Below are 23324 nucleotides of genomic sequence, written 5' to 3'. Positions count from 1 at the left end.
CACAAAGTTATTTGATCTCATCTAGAGCTAAAAGTTACATATGAGTTATTATTATTATCAAGAAAGTTATACCAATCCGACTAGTAAGTTATAAGTGGATGTTTACACAAATTTTAAATATTACCAAGATTAACTTATTTCTTTTCTTCATCACAGTCACTGGAACAACTGTTAACATTTGTTTGTATTTGCCCTGTTTTGCATTATGTATTTATATGAAGGAGATCAATTTTTGTCAAACATGCTTAAAACCCAATCCACAATCTGGATTATATGATGAATAAACATGAACCTTTCGTATTACATTTATTTAACTTCTATCACACAATGTCTACAGTATTAAGATTAATAACTTCATTATTATTCAATGCTTGCAGTGAAATACTCAATATTAAGTCTTGACTAATTTCTTATAGTTGATATAAATTGTTTTGTTAATGGAAATAAATAAAATAAACTTTCAAATTTTATTTAGACATTCAGTTTTGTTTTAGATTTTTAAGTTTTGTTTTTCTTTTCTTTTTAAGAGCACAAAAACTTATGTTTTACAGATCAAGATAATTTTAGAAGCACTCAATACATTGTTAGGTATTTAGTACAAAAAATAATGTTATACATTGAAGCATGCAACCATTAGTAAAATAAATTATTACATTGTAAACACTTGGCAGCTACCTTTTTGAGACAACATATCTTTGATTTGAGCAATAGCCATAAAATATATTTGAATGCTGCAATAGAAATATTACATTATGTAAGTATACTATACAAATACATACAAATTTAATAACATAACATTTACATATACACAAATATAATTACAATTTATATTATATCTCTTGGAGCTGTAATAAAGTGTAATGAATTTGAATACATATTTTGATGTTCAGCATAGTTCACTATACTGATATCATTATGTACACCTCCAAACATAATGAGCTCACCATTCCCTTTTAGCAAGGAATACATTACTAACTCTTCAGGAGCACCATTCATTTCTCCTAATCGAGGACATAACCAAGAAACATAATTTGAGGAGTTTTCATTAAGAACAGTGGATATGTCAAGTACATGCATTGTGAGTGTATTTCTTTTTACTTTTTTCACTACTGGCGGTCTATTCTGGTTATCTGGTATTGGCGGATTTGGTTGTAATCTGTTTTCTAAATGAGCTATTTGTCGTTGATTTATGAGATCATTTTCGTTCGGAATATTGTTTGCTCCAGCATCACATGCAAATGCAGCCATCCTATATTTATTTGCATCTTGTAATTGTCTTACAATTTTCATTCCTTTGTTCTGAAAAAAAAAATAAAACAAATTAAACTCCTTTTATGTTTCTACTTCTATTTTCATTTCTTTTCTACTTCTACTACCTCTGCATATACCTACCTTTATTTTATTTTTTCTCATAGCTGAATCATTTTTGTTTAAATCAATAATATTATTATTCTGTTTTAAATCTGAACTGGAGCCTGCCATTTGATTTAAATCTAGACCAGCATTTTCATTAGTAACATTTCTGTCCATTGCTTGCTCATTACTTGGTCCAGCAACAGGCTCAGCCATAATATTAATGGGTGCTTGCCTTACAATGGGTTGTCTAGGCAGAACACCACGTCTCCCATTTATATTTTGATCTCTATCTAAAGGTCTTTGCAAAATTTGTTCTACTCGTACAGACACAGCTGCATTTTCAGGTCTATTCAGAGCAGATAGCCTAACAGCGGAAGTTACTAATGGTTTGGCACCATTCCAGCCATTCCGACTTCTACTAAGACTGACAACTTTATCACCAACCCTGCAGGCAGGATTACACCATATATTAGCAGAAGCCCATTCCTTATTTTTTACAGCAACCTCCTTCCATGTCCAGGTTGGACCACTCATGGTTAAAATCCAACAGTCACTATAAACATAACGGTTGTGCAATGTTTGGACTCCACCTAAGAGCATTAGCCTTTCAGAGTCCAAACTTATAACTGATTGTGCATAGCGTGGTGAGGGTTTTGATCTAGTTGTTGGTTGCTTTCTCCAACTAAATGTAATTAAATCCAGCACCCAGATATCATTTGAACACTGTATCTGATAGTTTTGTGCTGCAGGCATCATTAGCCCTCCAAATACTATCATCTCATCACCTTTTATACAAGCTGAATGTCCAGCCATTTGAGGAGGTGGATTGGAAGCATTGATAAGAATCCATTTGTTTGTGTTCACACAATAAAAATGTATGTCGTTAAACATAGTGACATTCTGGTAGTATTGTGAAAGAGACGGATATGTCCATCCACCAAAAACAATTAAGCAATTCTTATAGCTGACCATAGATGTGTATGCTTTTGGTACAGGATAAGTGCCTGTTGCTAAAGGCCTATTCCATAGTCTTTTAGACAAGTCAAACATCCATAGATCATTAAATGAAGTAGCATTTGTAGTACATCCTCCAAAAATGTACATATTATTATCAAGAATACAAGCCGCATGGGAGAATCGTTTTGTTATAGTTGGTACTATATCTGTTGAGGTAACATTTTTCCATGATATATTAAATTCTGCAATTGCTTTAATTAGCTTAATAGATGTTTTTCTGAAAACATCTGAAAAGAAAATATTGAATGATTTATTAAAACCGTCAATAAAATCAATAAAACAGTCTTTGCATTTATTGAGTTACTGGATGTGAAGAATTCTTCTCATACCCATTGTCTTTTAAATGTTAATGACAAATAAATATAAAGCTTAAAAAAATTATTGACCTTATTATTTATATTTCATATAGCACAAGAATAACATAACTATATATAACTAATATATATATTATATATAAAGAGCTAATATGCTAGGCTAAAAAAAATAATAAATATTAATTGGGTCATACTTACTTTTAGCACAAAGACACCATCTTTTACAAACAGTCATACAATTTTGTAGGTCTTTATATGGATGTAAGAAGCCTAAAATAAATTCTAATACTTCATCTGGAAGATCTTCGACTGTTATTAATAAAGTTTCATGGCGCAATGATTGATTTATTAGCTCCATTTTGCCTACAGCATATCGTGCATTTAATTCACTATTTGAAAACAATCAATCATTCATCTTTATTAAGATGCTTTAGCTGTAATTATATTGAAGTGAAAATTTCAATTGCTTAGAGTATTGAGCGGCCTGTACCGTTTTTAAAACATTGTTGATTCTGTCGATCAAGAATATGACAATAAAATGTCACCTAGTATGAATTTTTAAATTTGCAAAAATTGACATTTCACATTCACAACACTCCGATAAAGTCCAAAAGATTTTAAAGAAAATGCAATAATTTTTAATTCTTTGTCAATAATATTAGTAGTAGTATTTATAGATGCTTCGTTCTATTGTAAAAAAATATATTTTCAGTTTTAATCTGCTCTATTTTTTTTTTCGAATAGCTCATTTTAAATAATTAAACCAGTTTGTCTCCAGTTAAAATTTTTCTAATTAAATTTCATCTAAATAAAAGAACGTCCATAATTCACACTGCTAATTTTCTTTTAGCAACTGTTTTATTCAATTTGTCAATTATAAACAAACAGAAATTAAATAATTCAAAATAACAAATTTTGGAATATCTAGTTCTATCACAGTTAATTTGTTTCTGAACGCCTTCGTATCTTTCCCCGCGAATGTTTAAACAGTGACTTTTCTTATGCTGCACCTTTAGAGATTTAAAATAATGTTGACTGATCTACTTTGAAACTAATATTTCTTGTGGCTAAATATTATTTCCTTTAAAATAAATGACAAAAATTAAGATCTTATAATACTAGTGAGAGGTTGCGTCACATATATATTTGACAGATAACCTTAACTAGAATTGTGTGTTACATGTAAATAGTGACAAAAGTAGATATTTATAAATAAAATTGTTAATGATGCAACATTTAATACAAACCAGACCAATACTGGATAAATTGAAACATATACAACAAGCGTTTACGTACAAAATTCAGCTTTCTACTTCACAAAAGGTCATTATTATTGTTGTGATAAGTGATGATAAGATTTAACTGGAATTCATATTAATAAATGATTTTTTTAGAATCTATTACGCCAGGATAATCATAATTTCACATATCGAATTACGTTCTTATTTGTGTCTAAAAGATTTCACTTTTACATAAATATTTTATTACATATAAATACAAAATTATACTGATTGTAACAAGATTGTAAATTTTAGGTTGTGTTATGGAGCATAGGAGTAGTTGGAACGAGTGCAATTGTAGTTGGTGTATTATCAAGATATTTAGCACGGCGACGTGCAAAACCAATTATGAATCCGAGAATTCAAAGAGCCTTAAATAAGAGAATTTCTAGAATGAGGAGTCCAAATGGAGGTAAATAAGTTTATAAATTTTATAACAATCTTATATGCTGGTAATTCCACATTTAGTTTTTAAGTACAAGATTGTAATGAGGAAAAAGGTAATAAATTTTATGAACTTAGCTTATTCTTTTTATTGTTAAAAAATGTAAATTCTGTACTCATGATAACAGAATGAAAAAAAAGCTATTGTTTACCTTTTAAAACCCATGCATTTATTCAGGAATGGGGTCAGCTGCTAGCAGTTGTGGCCGCAGCAGCCCTTTGGGATTCAGTGAACGTCTCTCCTTAGCGTCAGGATCTGTTGGTTCTGGTGGAGGTGACGCAGCACCTCTATCACCGCAACAATTAGGTGTGATGGGTAAGTACATATATAATTCTTCATATACTATAATATATAATTCTTCAATTTCAACATTTTTATTTTCCGTCTAAATATTATAGGTCTAAAATTTACATTAGCGACACCTTTTCAAGTAGTAGTTCTTACTCTGAAAACTATAAAATTTTAAAAATATAAACTTTTTATAAAGTAAAGGTAACACTTTGTTAAAAATTTTACAGCGCCATCTCTTGACGAGTAGCTAAACTATTTATTACTCTGTATTTACTTAATGCTTCTTAGTATTCTGTATATTTCCTAGATGGCATGCAAATAAAATTGTTTGTTACTTAAAACTTTATAACATCACGTGTTCGTACGAGTTGCGATGATACAACAATATTTTGTAGGAACAACATGACACTGATTTTTCATTAACGATTCCCAATTCAAATACTTTTTAAACTTAAAGTTAGTAAAATTTACACGTAAACATGATATTATTATAGATAAAACATCTGTTAGTAATTTATTAAATCTAAAATTTTAAATATAAGTAATAGATTCTACAGATAATGAAATTGATAGAAAATTATAATCTGCTCAAAATATAACATTCATACAATATAAATTAGCAGGTGTACAACTATGCTTACCGGGTATAAACTGCGACGTAAATCAGGACGATTTTGTATTCAAATCCGTTAGCTCTGACAAAGTTCATTGGCATATTAGGTGTGGAGAACCTTAGGTGTAGAGAGATCCTCAATCCAAAATGAAGTAAAAGTCTTGTTTGTGAAATAGATTGCATAATTGAACCATACTTGTCAAAGTTACGTAGCTTTTTGTTCACTTGCGGGAATTATTTATAAAGTGAAACTACAAAGCTGTATTCAAACGAGCAACTATATATTAATTTGACTTTACCGGTCAACACACAAATTCATTTATTGTAGATGCCACTACCTACAAAACAATCACACCTGGTGTAAACGGTGCACCGTCCTGAGGCCGAAACACTATGTGGAAAGTTCCCACAGTCACGTGGTGCGTAAGTCCTGTTGCACTTCAGCCGTTGCTCAAAGTTCATCGTCTGTCAATCAGACGTTTATTTTGGCATCAAAGGTTAAACTCAAATATTGACTATGAAGGAGGCGTTGCCGAGATTTCTTTACGTGATCGAATCAGAAATGGGCCCTTTAGACGAATTAATGTAATCGACATAGCTGAGCAGATTTACAAGTTTTATTGGAGGTGGAAATTTAAAAAAAAAATTATCAAAACATTATTATTTATATTACATACAATGTAAGTACAGATACAGATACAGTATTAAATGCTTAAATCCATCAAAAGCCTGCGTGGCTCGTTGGTCTAGGGGTATGATTCTCGCTTTGGGTGCGAGAGGTCCCGGGTTCAAATCCCGGACGAGCCCAATTCTTTTTGCAATTAATTCTAGAATTATTTTTAGGTAACATTTTTGAAGTGAGTATTATTTATGCATTTATAAATAGAAAATTAATTTTTAATAGACAATTAAAAAATATTGTGATGCATTCAATCGATAAATTTTTTTTATTAATCTTGTTTAATATTTAAAATTTTATCATTATCAGTGAAAATAACATCTTTCTATTTTACTGAAATAAAAAAATTAAAAAGCGTCGAAGAAAATTTTTGAAAATTGCGAATACGTGGTACAATATCTGGCACAGGTGTTATTTTCTTGGTTGACAATAGTAAAATGAGTCGTACGAATCCTTACCAAGGCAAGCTTTGCTTTGTATTATGACCTCATTCAAAACAATGGGATACTCCGTGATAAGGTCCCACAGAGCCGCATGCCTCCTTTACCCTTCTTTGCGCCTTCAGTGTGACCGAGTGACATGTTGCCGGGATTGTTTAAAACTAAGGCTTCTGAAAAAAAAAGAAACTTTAATGATAACAAAATAAGAATATTTGTTTTTGATAAAAAAAAATTAAATAAGTACCTTAATTTCAATTTGTTCACTATCGGCTCGTTGGTCTAGGGGTATGATTTTCGCTTAGGGTGCGAGAGGTCCCGGGTTCAAATCCCGGACGAGCCCAATTTTTATTATTTTTTTTTAAAACTTTAGTCTAAAGTGTTGAAATTTGGTATAGTTAAATTGATAATACCATGGATTAAGCATATAATGTTAATTGTATCCTCGTTTAAAAGTAATATCTGCCAGAAATGAAAGAATTTTGTAAGCAAAAATCTTTTAAATATTGTAGGTAATTGCAAAAGTAAAACAAGTTTATAATATAATTTTAAATGTCCCGTTAAATTCATACATACTCGTAGTATATAACACAAATGTTAAAAAATTGGTGAACTGAACATTGAATAAACTAGGAAAGTTTATAGAAACCGTTTCATCAGTGTGCAGGCAAACGAATTCCTAGCATTCAAGCTTTGACCATATCTGGTAGGTAATATGTGAAGCACGTACTAAACCTAGCGCAATAAAAATCTAATATTTTATATCCACGCCAGGCCACAATTTGGCCTTCTAAACTAATAGCATAAATTGTTAAACTGTTTCATGATAAAAGTGTTCGTTTTACTAGTCCATACGTCATCGGGTAATTATATCTAAGGAAACAGTATGTATGCTTTTCTTGTAGTCCGCTAAATGTTCTGAACGTTTTATAACATTTATTTATTATATTTTAATAATAGCGTTTCTTATTACGTGAATACAATTTTTATATATACCGTGTATTATTGTATATTAAATTATATTTTTCTAATATGTTTGTACCTACGTTTAATATGTAATATTAATATACAAGAGTGTATATAGGGTGTTCGGTGTCAGAATTTTGATTTCAAATTCAAATAAAAAATTACTATATACTAATCATGCATTGATTTCTTTTTTTTATAAAAAATAAAAATAAAAGTTAATATAAATTGAAAAGAAGAATTATTAGGATTTTATTTTATTTTATTACAGCGTTAAAGTATTAATTGAGGTATATTATTTGAAATTGGATATTTCGCACCCGCGCAATTTGCAAATGCCCCAGTCTAACTCAGGTTTAAAATCGAATGTATGTATATTTATAAACGGATTTTTAAGAAATATGTATCTAAATAGTTTCCTAAAAGTCAGTTTTGTTCAATATCAAATGAGTTACTTATATATAATAGGGATTTATCTAGTCTACCTGCATACAGGTGTATATAATTTATTGGCTCTCACCCATTCTCATTCAGGAATATGTTGATACAAATATGTTACTTTCGAATGTAACTATATTAAAAGTAACTATACTATATTATGATGATAACATAATTTTCGAACGATTTATGAACACGTTATGTGTTACTTATTTTTTATTAATTAGTTTGTTGCATTCAGTTAAATGTCACTTTCCATAGAACGAAATGAAAAGAAGCAAAGGCCAGATCAAGGAGTGCCGCCGCACTCCCGCCCTCCGGAGTCGGTAATAATTAAAGTTCTTCCAGTCGCGTGGCTTTGAGCTAGACCCAGCTAGACGTCGCCACAAAGGGAAGGGAACGATGCGGGTGAAAGGATCACTTCCTATTTGTGTAAAACTCAAAGCACTCGCTCGCTATCAACCTAAGTGTACTGAATTGAAGGATTGTAAAGACGAATTTACGTCGATTGGCGTTTTGAGACATCATTTATGTTTCGAATTTATTATTTACATATTTACACTTTATTGTACACTATAGATAATAAATAAATAAAAAAGAAACAATTTATACAGAGGTACAAAAAGCGGTCTTATTGCTCGAGGCGATCTCTACGAGACGACTTTTGAATGTAGATGAGAGACTTGAAGAATAGGGCAATTTAGCGTGTACATACATTTTATGTCATTTCAGACATATTTTACAGAAAAACCGATTGATTTTTACCGCTCCGGCATTGAAAATTTTTATACTAGGTGGCAAGGTTGTTGATAACGAAGGCGAATATATTGCTTATTAGAAATAAAAAACTTGTTAAAAATGTAGTCGTGTGAATTTAACTCAAGAAAGCGACATTACTTTCCGGTCCCTCTAATACATTAGTATGCACACATACACATAAACATACATACAATTACTATACACATATACACGTATTCAAAAATCCTTATATATACATATAAACGTATGTATATATATTTACTTGAAAAAGATATTACATAAATACGGTTAAATGACAAATGCTACACAATATCCTATTTTAAAGGCTAAGGAAGTGTGCATTATACCATTTTTTTGAATGCTGACAACGATTTAGTGTATTTTATTAATTCTGGTAGCTTATTCCATAACCTGATGGCGATAACAGTAAAAGATTCTTTCATAAATGTAGTAGAATGACTAGGCATAGTCAATTAAAAGTTCCCAGATGATCTAAGTAACATATCACGTGAGTCACATAAGACAAGAAATCTAGATTTAAGGTAAGAAGGGGTAAGCAGGTTAAACAAATTTAACTCGTAATTTGAAAATGATGTAGTTAAATTATTGAAATTTAATTATTACTATGTAGATTCAATAATAAAAAAAAATATTATATTTATAATATAGATATTATTTGTTTTGTTTATAACTATGGATTGGCTTTTGGTTTCCAGTTACATTACGGTTTTTTTTACATATGCTAATATGTTGAATCTCTATAGAGATGAGAATTTTTGTGTTGGAATACACATTTTTTATATTTTAATTTATTAATAAAGTTTGGATTATTTTCACAATGATCTTATTATTAGCTTTAATTATAACGCCAAAAGAAAAAGGAAAGGTCATAGACATAACAATGTCTGTAGATGAATAAATTTTTAAAGAAGTTTGTAAGATGAAAATAAACACACTTGAAATTCTGATTCCCCCCAAAACTGTTATGAGAATCTTGTATTAAATATTCTCTTGTGTTATTTCTAATCCACGTTGTTCGGGCAACATGTCGGCTGCTATAAATAATCTAAACTATGCCATAAAATGACAAAGGTTACATGTGAATAATATTGGATCGCTTTATGAGATTGAATACCACAATATTAAAATGAAAAACCATCACAAACAAATCACAAAAAAAATCCACTATTAAGGTCTGTTACCAAAGCATACGATCGATTTTGTTAATATTAGGTTTAATATTGCTGAGATAAACACGAATTTTGTTATAATAAGTATATAGTTTTTAGCATTAAAAAGATGAGATATCCTAGGTGTCACACTTAATTATAAGCGATACGGCTTATGTATACGATGTGATGTTACGTCTTAAAATGCAAATGCGAACGCTTTTCTGCATGTATTCTGAGCATAAGATATCTTATAATATTTGACGGCAGAATTAGACGTCGCTGGGTGCCAAACCACTGCCGGTTTTTCTTTTTTTTCACATAACCAGTAATGACGAACTTTAAAAACTGACAGAGACTGAAAAAGTCGAGGGAAAACATCCGAGAAGTCATTCCTGTCGTGTGGGTGCACCAAAAACCTCTCATCACTTGATATAAATCTTCATCTTCCACTTTGTGTCCAGGGGATTATAACCTGAGGTTAACGTTGCTATGAGAACGAATCCGTACTAATATAATTCATTCGAGAAATCGTAATAATTTGTTATAAAAATAGTAATCGAGCCAATAACCTGGGTTTTTATGTTTTTATAAATCAAATTGGAGCAAACGGACCTATTGGCAAATAACAATGAATTGTTTTCCAAAACTTTTGTTGTATCTGAATAGGTTAAAAAAAGGTATTTCTGTTTTAGACTAATTTCGATTAAGCGCTGAATAAAATTCATAGATATAAAAAATATTATCAGTATATAATACTTTATAGTAAAACATCAAATTAATCTTTATTTGTATTATTTAGTAAGGCTTGTTATTCATAATAGATTTTAGAGTTGCATGACCACGGGTTCTTTCCGGAATGTTCTACAACCTTACGAATACTATATTTTCGCCGATGTTTTGTTGACAATCTGTTAGTAAATATTATCATGGAGATGTTCCATCACAAAACAATAATTCACGTTATAATCATTATCATTTTAATTCATAGTTTTCTAATAGAACCTGTTGAAAGTGGCTTACATTCAGCATCCGAAGATCTTAACAACGTCATCTGCCCCCTTGAACCATATCAGCTATTATTCATAGAAACGTGGAAACGTTAAAAATAAAACAAATTTTGTTTTAATTACAGTTTAATGAATTAAAACAAACTTACATGGAACATCACAATTATGCTTCGCAAAACAATTTTGACATCGAAGATATTAATTTTCACATATAAAGTTTGATTTGTTACACAACAACATACGACTTAACATAACGCCGAAGATTCACTACCTACCATGAAAGATAAGCAATTATAATCCTTATATTGAAAATGGAGGCCACATATGCGTTTTAGATTATTGCTATACATAGAAATATATGAAATATGTAATTATCTCTTACATCTTACAACAAATGCGAATGCTTTAAAAGAATTTGGTCGCTGATATAATTTTTTTTAATTGTTACAATAAATGATACTTTAGTGTATTTCTGTATGTTCAAATAAAACCTAAACCTTATACAATAAATATATTTCTAGGTGGGATTTATTTTTCATAATTAGATACATTATGAGATTTCTTTTTATTTAAATCTAAGATGGAATACTAAATCCTAATTTGTGACGAAATACTGAAATGGGTTTCAAGCGAATAATGGAATTAATGATGAGTTCCAATGAATACATGACTAAACAACTTAATTGTAGAGCGAACACTTACATAGTATGCCCATACAAAAATATCATCCATTTTTACAAACCTTCTGAACGCTAAGCATTACAATCTATACTAGTTTCAACACGGTGTGTTAAAATCTTGTTAACTGCAATTTCGACGAAGGGTTAAAGATTTTAAAGAGGTTAAATGTTTTGAATTAGTTTTAGTAAAACTATTGCTTTGGCAAAACCAACAAAGTTATAACTGAGTTTCATTGAAATGTTTCGTGTAATAATACATTTAACTTATGGTACTAACTCTATATAAAACATAATAAATATTCATTAACGTTATAAGTTTTAAAATAGTAATATCTTTTAATTCTGAATTTAAACTCTTGTTGCTTAAAACTAAAAATAACAAATTAAATTACGAAACTAAGCAAGGAGGTATGAGGAAAATACTCTTGGCGTAACAAGTTATATCCCAATATTTTTAATTAAACAGGCTTTAAATCTATTGTGAACAAAAAATATTAAATGGCGGACATCAAAAAAATATTGTTTTGTCCAGAATATTTAAATAAACATTCAGAAAAAAAATTAAGTTTAAAAAAAACTTCATTATTACAATCTAAATTTATTTTATATATGTATTTTAAAATGAAGTTAAAGCACTTACGACAGCACGAATCCTCGACAAACGTTTCATAGCTTTTTCGAAACAAAGCTAGTAAAATATCTTTTTTTATTACATTGATTAGCTTTCAAGTGAAAATATACCTCCTCCATTAATAAGGGTACATTCTTTACAAGTATATAACTGTAAGTATATAGGTATTTTGTATGTGGCTGTACGTTAAGTATATTTTGTATTGGTAACAGTGACGTTGTCTTTATCAATCGCTCTTTAGTGCCTCGGCAACTTCAACATTTGTAACGTCCGGGTGTCATACCGTCGCTCTGCGACTTTTGTAACCTTAACTATATACATACATAATTTATTTACACTCTTCTGTTCAATTTTGGCTCAATAATTTACATTGGAATGAAATTATTTAACAGGAATGTTAAGAAAACAAAAAATATCTATATACAAATCTACCCCGTTAGGGTACAATATGCTTATGATATAACATAAAACAACAGCATTAAGCTTAGATGACAATTACTACAATGTAAACTTCAAAGCAACTATTTCATTTTTTTCTTACCTATATACAACAAATACTATTCTTTACGTTTGTGATTTTAAAGTAAAAGCGCGAATACAGGGGTGAACAATGCGAAGCTTATTATTTGAGTGGTAGCTGTGTTTGGTTTGCTTCCAAGACCTCCAACCACCGAGCGACTTATGTTGTCTTCTTTAGTTGAAGTAGCTTTGATCATACCTTCACTACTGTCTCCCAGCATGTCGCTGCTGTCAATTTCGCCTGAATTAAGTTTTTTCATAGGACTGGCGATGTCGTTCTCTTCTGGTGCTGGCGGAGCGGTTTGTGGTGGTGGGGTGGTTGTTGTCGTGGTGGTTGTCGTCGTTGTAGTTGTTGTAGTAGGCACCAACGTGTTATTCACAACGTAGTATATTTCACCATACACCGCTTCTACTTCCACGGTATTCTCAATTCTTTCGCCCCTCATTGGTCGCGACCGAGAATCATTTTCTTTGTAATACGTAATTAACTTTCCAGTATATTGTACATCTTTGTTTGTGTAGTTACCTCTAAAAGTAACATTGCATGCCGTACCAGGTTCAAGGTATTTCTCTAATTTATAAAGTTCCTTTCTTTCCTCAGTATATGGATTGGCCCACTCCAGCTGAGGAAGTATAGTGCCATCAGCTAATACGATGGTAGTATTTAAACCAATAGCGATTCCGTGGCCATGGCCCCAAGACAAGCTGTAATTGTATTTGTACTCTATCTCTGTTGTCACTGTGGCGCCAGTTTCTTCGTCGTTTCGTAAGATACGTTCCTCTAATACTTGAGGGTCGGTCTGACGAATATGTTCAGTGTCCGGATCCATCTGAACATTTTCTATTTTATAACTAATAGGTTCTATTTCGACAAGAATTTCTCCGCTGTTTTCTACCAGCTCATTATTTTGGTCATCGAAAGTGATCAAATGTCCGATCGTGCTTTCGTAGTTTATTCTTCCTATGTAGTGTGAATATGTAGTACCTGCCTTCATTCGTCCGATTAAAACTGTGTCAAGGGAGGAGTCGATAGTGATAGCGCCACTCGGTTTCGAATGGTATTTGGCCCATGGCTTCCAAATCAGAAGCGATGCGTTCTCAATATTTTCAAGTACTTCAAAAATCTCGTAGCTCTTAGTTCCAGCAACTGCGCACGACTTATAGTCGGGCCTCAATTGGCCTAATAGCATGTCGCCTTCGTGACGTGACCGACAAAGGTAAATTGGCCCTGAAACAAAGTCACCTATGAGTCTTCATTCAATTGTCGTATAAGATAGTGATGATTGGGGCGCCTAACGTTCAGATATAACTCTTTTTTATGTTTTGTTATAAGCAAAAAAAATTACGACTAAAATTAAATTAGTAATATTTATTGAATTGTATCTCACCTTGAGGAGAGTCTGCACCTATAACGTAGTTTTCCATTGCTTCTTTTTTCAAATTTGTCCATTTGAGTGTACTCGATGTAACGATTTGCTTCAATTTTGCATTGTAGAGGCTGACTCCTGCATCTGACTGCGCAGGCGCAGCTAGCATGCTTATAATTAACACCATCCACCATCCTCTCGCATAACTTCGTATCTCCTTCATACTTCGTACCTGTAATAAAGAAACAATATTTTTAATTGAAATATTTTGTAATGGTTTAAATTTATTTTGCTCTTAAATGATGTTAAGTGTGCGGTGGATTCGTTTTGATATTTTAATGGTTTGTGTATATAAAATGTGTTTAGTATTGTTCCGCTTTTCTGCATTCCGTGTGTTATCTCCATCACCCTCCTATAATAAATTCCGCGTTAACTCCGTTGTATTATCTTTTCGAGTACATTAAGGGAGGCCTTTGACCTCATCAGACTTTAGAAAATATATTTTTTGTGGACTTTGGAAATTTGCATGTAAATCGAATTCGCAAATATATCTTTTTTAATAATCTTTAAAAACATCGATAATGGTGACTTGCTATAACGTAAAAACAGACAAAGGAAATTAGGTTGATATGATAGAGTGAAGGTGAAGAGAAAATAATTAATGAAAATGGATGGCTATAGTACTTTTTTACTATATATTATTACACGCGTGAGTCTAAATACGTAAACAGATACGACGTTACTTCATTGGGGTACGAAGAAATCAGAATAAATAAAAAGCTCGTCTTGATGTTGACTTATTTTTTTATAAAGAATTTATGACAATTTATTTGTTACGTTAAATAATTAAAATTAAATATTTACCAATGCATAACCCTTTTGATCGAAATGGTAACAATTACATTGTTTATTTTTAAGGGAATTAAAATGTTTAACCTTTATATTCGTGTATTTTTCAAAGTAATTGATATTGTTTTTTTAATGTTTATGTAAAATTAAAAAAGTAATTTTATAAGTATTAAAAATATTCCTTGAAATATTTCTCAATGCTTGTATTATATCCGCATAACAAACTCCGTTCTATAGCTCTGGCGCCCGGAGCAATCTATTTAATTGATTGCTCCGGAACTGCGCAAACAAATTGTAACCAATATTGTCCTTCATACATAATATGACAAACGCTTATGCTCTCTCTGCTTGATCTTAAAAAAAGATTGTTTTGGTTATTTTTATACGAATGCCTCTTTTATCGTTGTGTTGATAAGAATAGCTAGATTACAGGCTGCCAACCTTGCTAAATAAATTTAAAATTAATTAACTCTTCCAATTCCTACCTATGGATAATGATAAATAATCACCAAGCACCGTCTACTTTGGCAGTATATAATGTATAATTAAGCATTTTAATTTATATCAACAACATACAGGTACTGTTTTGAAAAAAGACAAATTAGTTCATCATATCATTAATAAAGTTATGACTTTTGAATTCGTAAGGATATCGCGACAACTCAAGAAATGAACTTTGCATGTGTAATAAAGCAAGATTATTTATTACAGTATTTATTACAACATTACGACAGCTAGTTAGAAACAGGAATAAAGTCTTAATTTCTATATTAACTGAACGAGGTTATACAAACGTCATGTCGTCCCTAATGCCTTTATCAACGAATATAATGCAGCGGCTTAAAGTAATCTTAACTGACGCGGTGCCGAATTGCTGTCGCTAGTAAATATATTATTTTTAAACGCCTCAAGCAATGTCATAGATTGACTGACTATAGGTCTCTTATATGTAAGCGTTTGAATACATCTGTCACTTAGTTATTTCAAACAATAATTCATCGTTAATATTAATGGAGTAAATTAAATTTAAAAAGTTCAATTGGGGATTGACACGGCCTATTTGTCGCAACAAATCCCGTCGCTCCGTTCGTTTGTTGTTCGATTTACCGACAATATTTTAGTTTGGAGATAATACGTCTCGTAGCGTCATAAACATCCGAAGGCCCACACGATTTAACAGGTTTTTTTAAATATATCATGTTAATAGCTCATTTATTTTGTAGCTAACAAACGGTTGTTATTATAATTCGTTACGTCACGCTCTCGGGTCAAGTCGTTCACTGTCATAGGGTATCTACACATTTTTATAAGGACGTTTTGTCTTCAGAACAATCAGCGATTATAAATATAAAATTACTAATCCGTTTCTTCTCTGTAAATTCATTTATCGTTGTTAATTGTGAATAAATTGTAGAGTAACATTAGATATGTACATAGTAATTGATAAGAAAATTTAAAAATTGTGTCACTGAAAAATCGAGTATAAGTACATATGGTTCTTTTTTTTTAAGAAAACAACGTACTGCTTGTATACAATTTTAAAAAATCCGCAATTTTATGCCAAGATATGACAATATGAAATATTCTAGAAACAATTGAGTTTCTTTTTTTTTAAGTCCGCACTTACACGTAGAGAACGAAGTTTTTAAAATATTTGTCAGCGAGTTGCATAGGCAAATGCTTCCACGCTGATTTCGATTTTCCACCCTTGCGCATTTCTTCCGAAACAATGGGTTACCTCGGGCCCGCACTTGTCTAGTGCTCGATGCGACGAGGGGAAACACCGCTCTGAACAACAGGGACACCTCTCGTCTGAGTTTCCTCACTTTTTCCCATCACATTGCCTATTCACTAAAGCAACGCTGTTCGAATGTCTGCGTAAATGTTTGCGGTGGATGATAAATTAGGAATGTGGGAGTTTTTAATGTTTAACCATTGTATACTTTAAAATAAAATTGCTAACAAACTATATGTCCTCCGTTAATGGATGGAATGACGTCAGGTTGTTCAATGTACCTGTTATTTATTTTGTACAATAACATTATCGTTAAGGTAATAAAGTTTACGATGTGTTACGGCCAAGCGGAGGTTATGTATGAATACACTAGCGTCACTTTGTTGGTACCAATTCGCGTTGTCCTTTTTTAGAATATTGCGTCATTCTCAATGTTAATGCCTGTTACGGTGCAATTAAAAAATGCACTTCTGTATTGTATCATTAATAGTGCAGTGTATCATTCCACCATAAAATTAGATGTAGATAAGCAAAAAAGAACAAAAGTCATTTTAAACAACTGCATATTAAATAGTTACACTTAATATAAAGAAGAACTTGACCTAATCAAATACTGAACTTGGTGGTCTTTATTTGCTTGTTATAAAAATAAAGACTGATGACATTTGAAGGGCTTGAAACTCGGATGAGCGGTTTGGTTAGCATTAATTATAAAACGTTTATATATAGAATTGTGAAGTGGCCTTAAAAAGGGTAAATATTAAATTATACACCATCATGTGCTTTGTATGATATGAAATGTAAATAAGTTTAATTCTATGTTAGAAAATACCTGTCTTCTTTTTCAAATTGTAATAGGAACACGACAAAGTTCACGGTTCACTAATATATGTTATGCTAGTTGTAAGGATTATATAATATCATAAATTACATCTTCCTGTATAATTTCGTCACAACGACTTCTTTTTATCAATACGACCTTTCATATACTCAGATTATGTCATCCGGTTAAGTGGCGAAAGCAATGAGACAAATAAAATGTTCTTACCAATGTAGTGGTTTAAATTGAAATTTAAAATATTTTTATTCAAGTCGGTATTCACACGCACTATTGAATCGTCGATTATTTTAACATTATAAGTTGTAAGTTACCATCGGCGCGGAATGCTGATCTCCTGAGAAAATCCTGCCAGAAGTTGCTCTTTTAAAGAATATTTAATAATGTATGATACATACATTATAACATCAACCATATAAATGACTCAACTAACTAATGTTATTTCCGTACTTTACATGTAAAGTTATACAAATAAATCTATGTCATTTACGACAGTAAAATATAATAAAAGCACGTACGTAAATTATTAAAATAATAAACTTTATAATCAATAATTTTGCGATAAAGCATTACAAATTTATTGACCATAAAAGAGCTCGCCATTTGTCTGCTAATAGACATAGATATGCAGGTCACACTGGCGCCACTGCAAGGGCTCAATATCTAATGATAACGATGCACTAGCTATGAATACTTACAAAGCCCTTTAATTCTTATTGTTCCGCCGTCGGCGCGAAAGAACAAGGTTAAGCTTTTAACTCGGTTGTATTGCTTCATCTTACTTACTTTAACATAAGCATTACTACGTTGATCCTTGTTATACTAATTATTCTAATCTTAAAACTCGAGTAAGTTAATAAAGAGACTTCAATTTAAGCATTGAATAATTTATATAACTGTTTTAAATTTGTAAGCGGTAACTGTTCCATAGAGACCCCTAAAACACCTAACGCTTCAAGTTTTTATTTCAAACTTCGATAGACAATTTATTCTATAAATCAGTATTTTCTTGATAAGAATTTTCAGAATCTTTATCTAGTGTGTAAGCAGTAAGTGACATTGTAACTTTGGTATCTATAGATATAATTGAAAAATATTTAAAATCCAAAATACCGATAATAATAGTTTAAAACGATTTTTTTATTGTAGCATTAAAAACATATCGAAATGTCCACTTCTATAGCATTCACGAACGTAATAACACTTGACCCCTATTAACTTCGCATTCTGTTTTTATCAGTGACCTAAATCTGAAATCCGAATATGCTCTTAACATTTTCAAGGTACATCTATAAACAAATTGGGTAACTATTCTTTTCCCTATTAGCTAGACGTTCATGAATAACTTTGTTTGCTATCTTATTAAAGTCCGACTCCCACATAACACTTTGTAATGATTAATGTTGTTAAGGTAATAAAATCTAACTAGATTTTATTACTGTCACGTTTTGTTGTCAAGTTATCATTTTTGGATAAAACAGTTTATTTGATAAATAACGAAACTTCTTTACTATTTAATAGAAGTTCTATCTATAGACATTTCATAACGTCCGTGTATTGACCTGACACACTCTATAATATTCTTTGTTGTTGTGGTAACCTAATCTATGATCTATCCTATTGTTTATTAATTTTACCAAACTAGTAAAAAATGAATTTAGCCAATCTAAAATTCCGTTGTTATCTTTAACAGATAACTTGAAGTAGAAAAAAAGTTTGAATTGTCTGTAAAAGCATTAACCAGTAAAATTGTCCATCGTAAATAATGAATAAGTTCAAGAGCTCAGTTTTTTAAAATTCCTATATCCATACGAGTTATTGAATTGCGTTAATATTTTTGACCTATTTTCATTAGGAATAATAAAAACAATGTTCAATATACTTAGAAAAAAAAAATAACGGGCGTCCTTAGTAAACATTAAACATAATTCTCGGAACAAATGATAAATAAAAATAGTAACAATTCTGCAATTAAAGTAGTGGCCTGAGCTGAGAAGAAGAAGTCTAAACTTCATGCCAACTGCTCCTTATTTCCTCAAACCCGCTAAATCGGTAAATTTCAATATGGGAACGTAAACGTAGTATGGTACGTAAACTTAGGTGTTTTGATATACATGAAATTATAATTGTATTAGATCCTTTATGAATCTGGAATATTGTGCGGCCAGATCAGGCGTACGCTGGGCTGTCCGAGATGCAATTATCGTGTAATGGCTTTGTTATCGGACGCCTTCCCATCTCGATTGCTAATGAAACTAGATGGTGTCCTACTTTCTCTGTACCGTTGTACTACGCGTCACGATCAATATTTTTACTCAAAATTAACTCATTACGTCTTAATGGAAGTGCAGGAAACAAAATCGATAATATCGAGCATTTAGTTGTACTACTATGTAGGACACTATTTCAGCCCCAAGTCTTCTATTGCTAGGCATAGGCTTCTCTTATATATTTCAAATAATACCATTAGGAAATGGCTTATCTTAGCATTTTTCGACTTCATTATCAGGATCATCAGTCCTCCTTTTAGGAGTACGTATTACGCTGCGTTTGCTGCTACTTTGTCTCCATTCCAGAATTTTAAGGCAGCAGCCATCTATTCTTCGAGCTATGACGCCTGCCCACAGTCATTTTGATAAGCGAATAGGCTGGGCCATAGCGGTTATATTCGTTTGTCTACGAATATTTTCATTTTTTACCAAATAATATTGAAATCCGTGAATGATTGGAGTAAAAAATACACAAATATAATGACGCCTTTAACTTTTATTTTTAATTTCCTTACGGTTTAAATATTATTGGGTTTTGATCAAGATGTTTCGATAATTTTGTAGCCGATAAAGTTCATAACTTGGTAAAAATAATAATAATGAACAGATCCGTTATTTCTTCCGCTGTCGAAGGCGTCGTACGGTGTTCCGTAACAATGCAGTGGGACGATCTATCGCGCTGAGCATTTTTTGCGGTACAGTAAATTGCTTTCCCGGGCGCCGTCGCCTCTGGTTTACCGGTGCTAACTGTCCATAAATCATTTTATAAAGCTCTTGCCCGCTTTTGTGCTATTCTTTGGGTACATTTATCTTATTGGTTTCTACAATTGGATATTTCTGTTACGATTACTCCATTTGAAGTTGAAGCCAATAGACATGTATAGTAAACATCAATTGTAATTAATGATGATTTGTATAATTTCCCAACCTTACTCTTACAATCAAAAAAGAATTTTTGTTTAAGACCATTTAAAGCAAAGTAAATTGTGGCAATTTGTGCCGGAGATTTATGTTTTACAGCAGGCGTCTATCGGCTGACATAAATGAATAATTAAAAGTAAATTTATTCTTTTACTTTAGTTTTGTTTTTTGGAATTATCACAACTAAAATGGATCCCGTGTTTTTTTGTGGAAAATAGCATCCGAACAGAGGTACTAAGTCAAGTTATAAACAAATATTAACAAATTCTCAACAAAACGGTTTTATCCAAAAAGAATATAAATGCTAGCAAGTCGCTTGGCAACATTGCTTGAGTTTAGTTCACAACTAGTGACATTTGCGCTCGGCTAACGGAAAAGTACCAAAGTGAACAATTGCATAAAAATATTCAAAGGAGTTCAATATGGTTAGCAATATCTGTGGTCGGCGCGCAATAGTGACGTGGTCCTACGTCACGGGTTGCTGCGCAGGCGCACTGGCGCATGAACCAGCTGATAGCGTGGGAATAACATGTGTTCAGAATTCATTTGCTTTATTGAACTATTGTGAAATATCGTGCTCTATGACAAATCGGACAAGTTAAGAAAATATCTAAATTTAGATTTTGTATTATTATAAATAACACATTTGTAATATGTATAAAGAACCTTTAATATTATATGATTTCAAAATGATTTAGTTCTAATTAGCCGATGTCTTCAGAATTTGAACGAACGATACAACCGTCATGAAATGGAAATATATTAAAATTGAATACTCGTCGTAGTCATAGTCTATCACTCAATCTTTATCGCGCAATGTCCTTAAGACAGAGGATGCGGGTTTCCTTTAACTACTATATACATAACATATGTATAAAACTGATATATTACAAATTATACAACATTATATATGTTTATAAACTCGTTTGTATTGCATCGTTTAGATATTGTAGTAATTTTAATATTTTCCTTTAGGTAAACTAAAGGACGTCGCTTTAGCTTTATGCATAAGCCTCTTCCAAAGATATCTATGGGGGATATGGTACGCAGAGGACGCTGCTGCCAATCCTCTAGAAACTTGTTTGTGAGCAGTGGTAATCCTATATAATTCCTATATATTTGTGCATTAACAATTGCGAATAATATAACACTGTATACCAGGAATCGACCCCGCGTTCTGCGATCGCAAGTTTCAGTCCTGGGCGTGTGCCGATGAGATACAGCTGCTAAACATTATACAGAATAGTAATATAATATATTTGTTACGACGGAAAGTTATTACAATCGTCATAATGTAACCATATTATCGTTAAAATTATAAACCTATTAAAGATAATATTAATGACGGGGTTGGAAGTAAACCGAGCATTTAGCTGAACACTAATGGATCGTCTATAGAGGTGAGAACAAACCGCATGTAGACATCACGCAATTCTATGCCAGTGCCCCACATACGGTTAGAATGTTAATCCATTAAGGCAATTGAACACACTTTTTTACGCAAATTAAAATATTAGCTTTCATAATTTTTTATAGAATTATACCTTGATACGTATAACAATAACATAAGGTAATTAAAGGTTTCAATATACTCCATAATGCAAAATCTTGATTTCTTTAAAAGCTTAACTTCATTGTCTATGGATCAAAATGTTAGAAAATAGAACATATAATGAAGGTGGTAAATTTTTTTAATTGTTTATGTATATCTGATAATAATACTAAACTTATTATTGAAACTAAAGATATTCTTTTGAATATTTTGTCTTGAAATATTGTAATTTTGCATATAAACGTTGAACCCCTATCACATTATGATATTTAACCGCTAAAAGCAAAAAATTAATAATAAAAAATTGGTTATCCGATACAAGGTATTTATTTTAGGTTTAAAAATAGTATAGTGGCTCTTACTCGTTGCTTAAAGTGAATCCTGTATTTAAACAATTGAATAAAATAGGACGTGTATTTATACTGCTTTTCCTTTTGTTATTTCTTAAGAACTTTATCGTTGTAATTATATTTGATATGGTTTTAAAAGTTATTATGAAGTACAATCATGGTATGGGGACATCAGTTTATCAGTGATTCAACAATATATACTAAGCGTGACAGTGTGGACAGATTCGCAGGATAAAAAACGTTCACGTGCTCAAAGTTGCGTGCTTCCGCAACGGTACTGAAAACTCAATATAATATCAGTTTAATTGCACCCGCTTTCGAAACGCAGCCATACATCAGCGGCCACAATCCGATAAAGATAAATAGGCACCGTTGACCGAAGACAAAGTGATGATATAAATCAAGCGAGGGACTAATTAACCATCGGAACGGATTGGCTACTGCCATCATCGCACCTGTGGTAATGACCGCGCTCTTCTGGACTACTTATGAAGGCAGCAATTTGCACTTAGCTAAATTACACATTCAATGATTTATTTTCATAGTACGGTTACCGTAGTCCTTATGCGCGCTTATTTGTTTGTTAGGAAGTAATAAATAATACGTCCTGTCTATTATAAATTATATGGCTACAGGTCAAATGATTAAACTTCCAGAGTCCTCTGAGACTAAACAGTAATGTATTTCGAAGTCAACGACAGCATTTGTTTATTTATATATTTATCATCGCCGTGATTTATGTCGATGAGTGCGTAATTTGTACACATTTAAGAACAACTTGAATTGTTAAGCGTATATAGGCAATGGCATGTACCCTGCAACGAGATCTCAAAAATAT

General features: G+C 31.6%; 3 protein-coding genes and 2 non-coding genes across 5 annotated transcripts in view; 3 read left to right on the top strand and 2 right to left on the bottom strand.

The window, feature by feature from the left end:
• Positions 1-533: 533 nt before the first annotated feature.
• Positions 534-3220, bottom strand: Fbxo42 (F-box protein 42). The gene is made up of 3 exons (XM_068765168.1): positions 2886-3220; positions 1393-2600; positions 534-1299 (listed from the first exon to the last, which is right to left on the bottom strand). Exons 1-3 carry the CDS (start codon positions 3043-3045, stop codon positions 826-828), a joined length of 1842 nt encoding a protein of 613 aa, XP_068621269.1. The 5' UTR covers positions 3046-3220; the 3' UTR covers positions 534-825.
• A 650-nt stretch (positions 3221-3870) lies between these two features.
• Miga (mitoguardin) overlaps positions 3871-23324 on the top strand; it is a 53881-nt gene continuing 34427 nt past the window's right edge. The window contains exons 1-3 of the mRNA XM_068765338.1: positions 3871-4010; positions 4223-4379; positions 4590-4727. Of these exons, the coding sequence (XP_068621439.1) occupies positions 3912-4010; positions 4223-4379; positions 4590-4727 (394 nt within the window). The 5' untranslated portion in view covers positions 3871-3911. The remainder of the gene's footprint in view (positions 4011-4222; positions 4380-4589; positions 4728-23324) is intronic.
• TRNAP-UGG (transfer RNA proline (anticodon UGG)) lies at positions 6052-6123 on the top strand. Its single transcript has one exon. It is a non-coding gene; the product is annotated as a tRNA-Pro (tRNA).
• Positions 6704-6775, top strand: TRNAP-AGG (transfer RNA proline (anticodon AGG)). Its single transcript has one exon. It is a non-coding gene; the product is annotated as a tRNA-Pro (tRNA).
• uzip (unzipped) overlaps positions 10893-23324 on the bottom strand; it is a 33847-nt gene continuing 21415 nt past the window's right edge. Inside the window, exons 2-3 of the mRNA XM_068765003.1 lie at positions 13993-14203; positions 10893-13832 (exon numbers count right to left, since the gene is read on the bottom strand). Coding sequence (XP_068621104.1) covers positions 12664-13832; positions 13993-14194 — 1371 coding nt within the window. The 5' untranslated portion in view covers positions 14195-14203 and the 3' untranslated portion in view covers positions 10893-12663. The remainder of the gene's footprint in view (positions 13833-13992; positions 14204-23324) is intronic.

This window comes from Battus philenor, unplaced genomic scaffold, assembly GCF_028537555.1.
Source record: "Battus philenor isolate CCGP_79_NKW_IND1 unplaced genomic scaffold, ilBatPhil1.0.hap1 SCAF_2, whole genome shotgun sequence".
In the NCBI taxonomy this organism is placed as follows: domain Eukaryota; kingdom Metazoa; phylum Arthropoda; class Insecta; order Lepidoptera; family Papilionidae; genus Battus; species Battus philenor.
Note: the sequence above shows the minus strand (reverse complement) of the source record. Positions and strands in the feature narration are given on the sequence as shown.

Bases quoted from the DNA above. Each gene is read 5' to 3' on its own strand.
- Fbxo42 (XM_068765168.1), bottom strand. From the start codon at position 3,045: ATGGAGCTAATAAATCAATCATTGCGCCATGAAACTTTATTAATAACA. The intron at 2,601-2,885 runs GTAAGTATGACC...TTTTCTTTTCAG, and splicing joins ATGGTGTCTTTGTGCTAAAA to ATGTTTTCAGAAAAACATCT. The intron at 1,300-1,392 runs GTAGGTATATGC...TTTTTTTTTCAG, and splicing joins TGAGAAAAAATAAAATAAAG to AACAAAGGAATGAAAATTGT.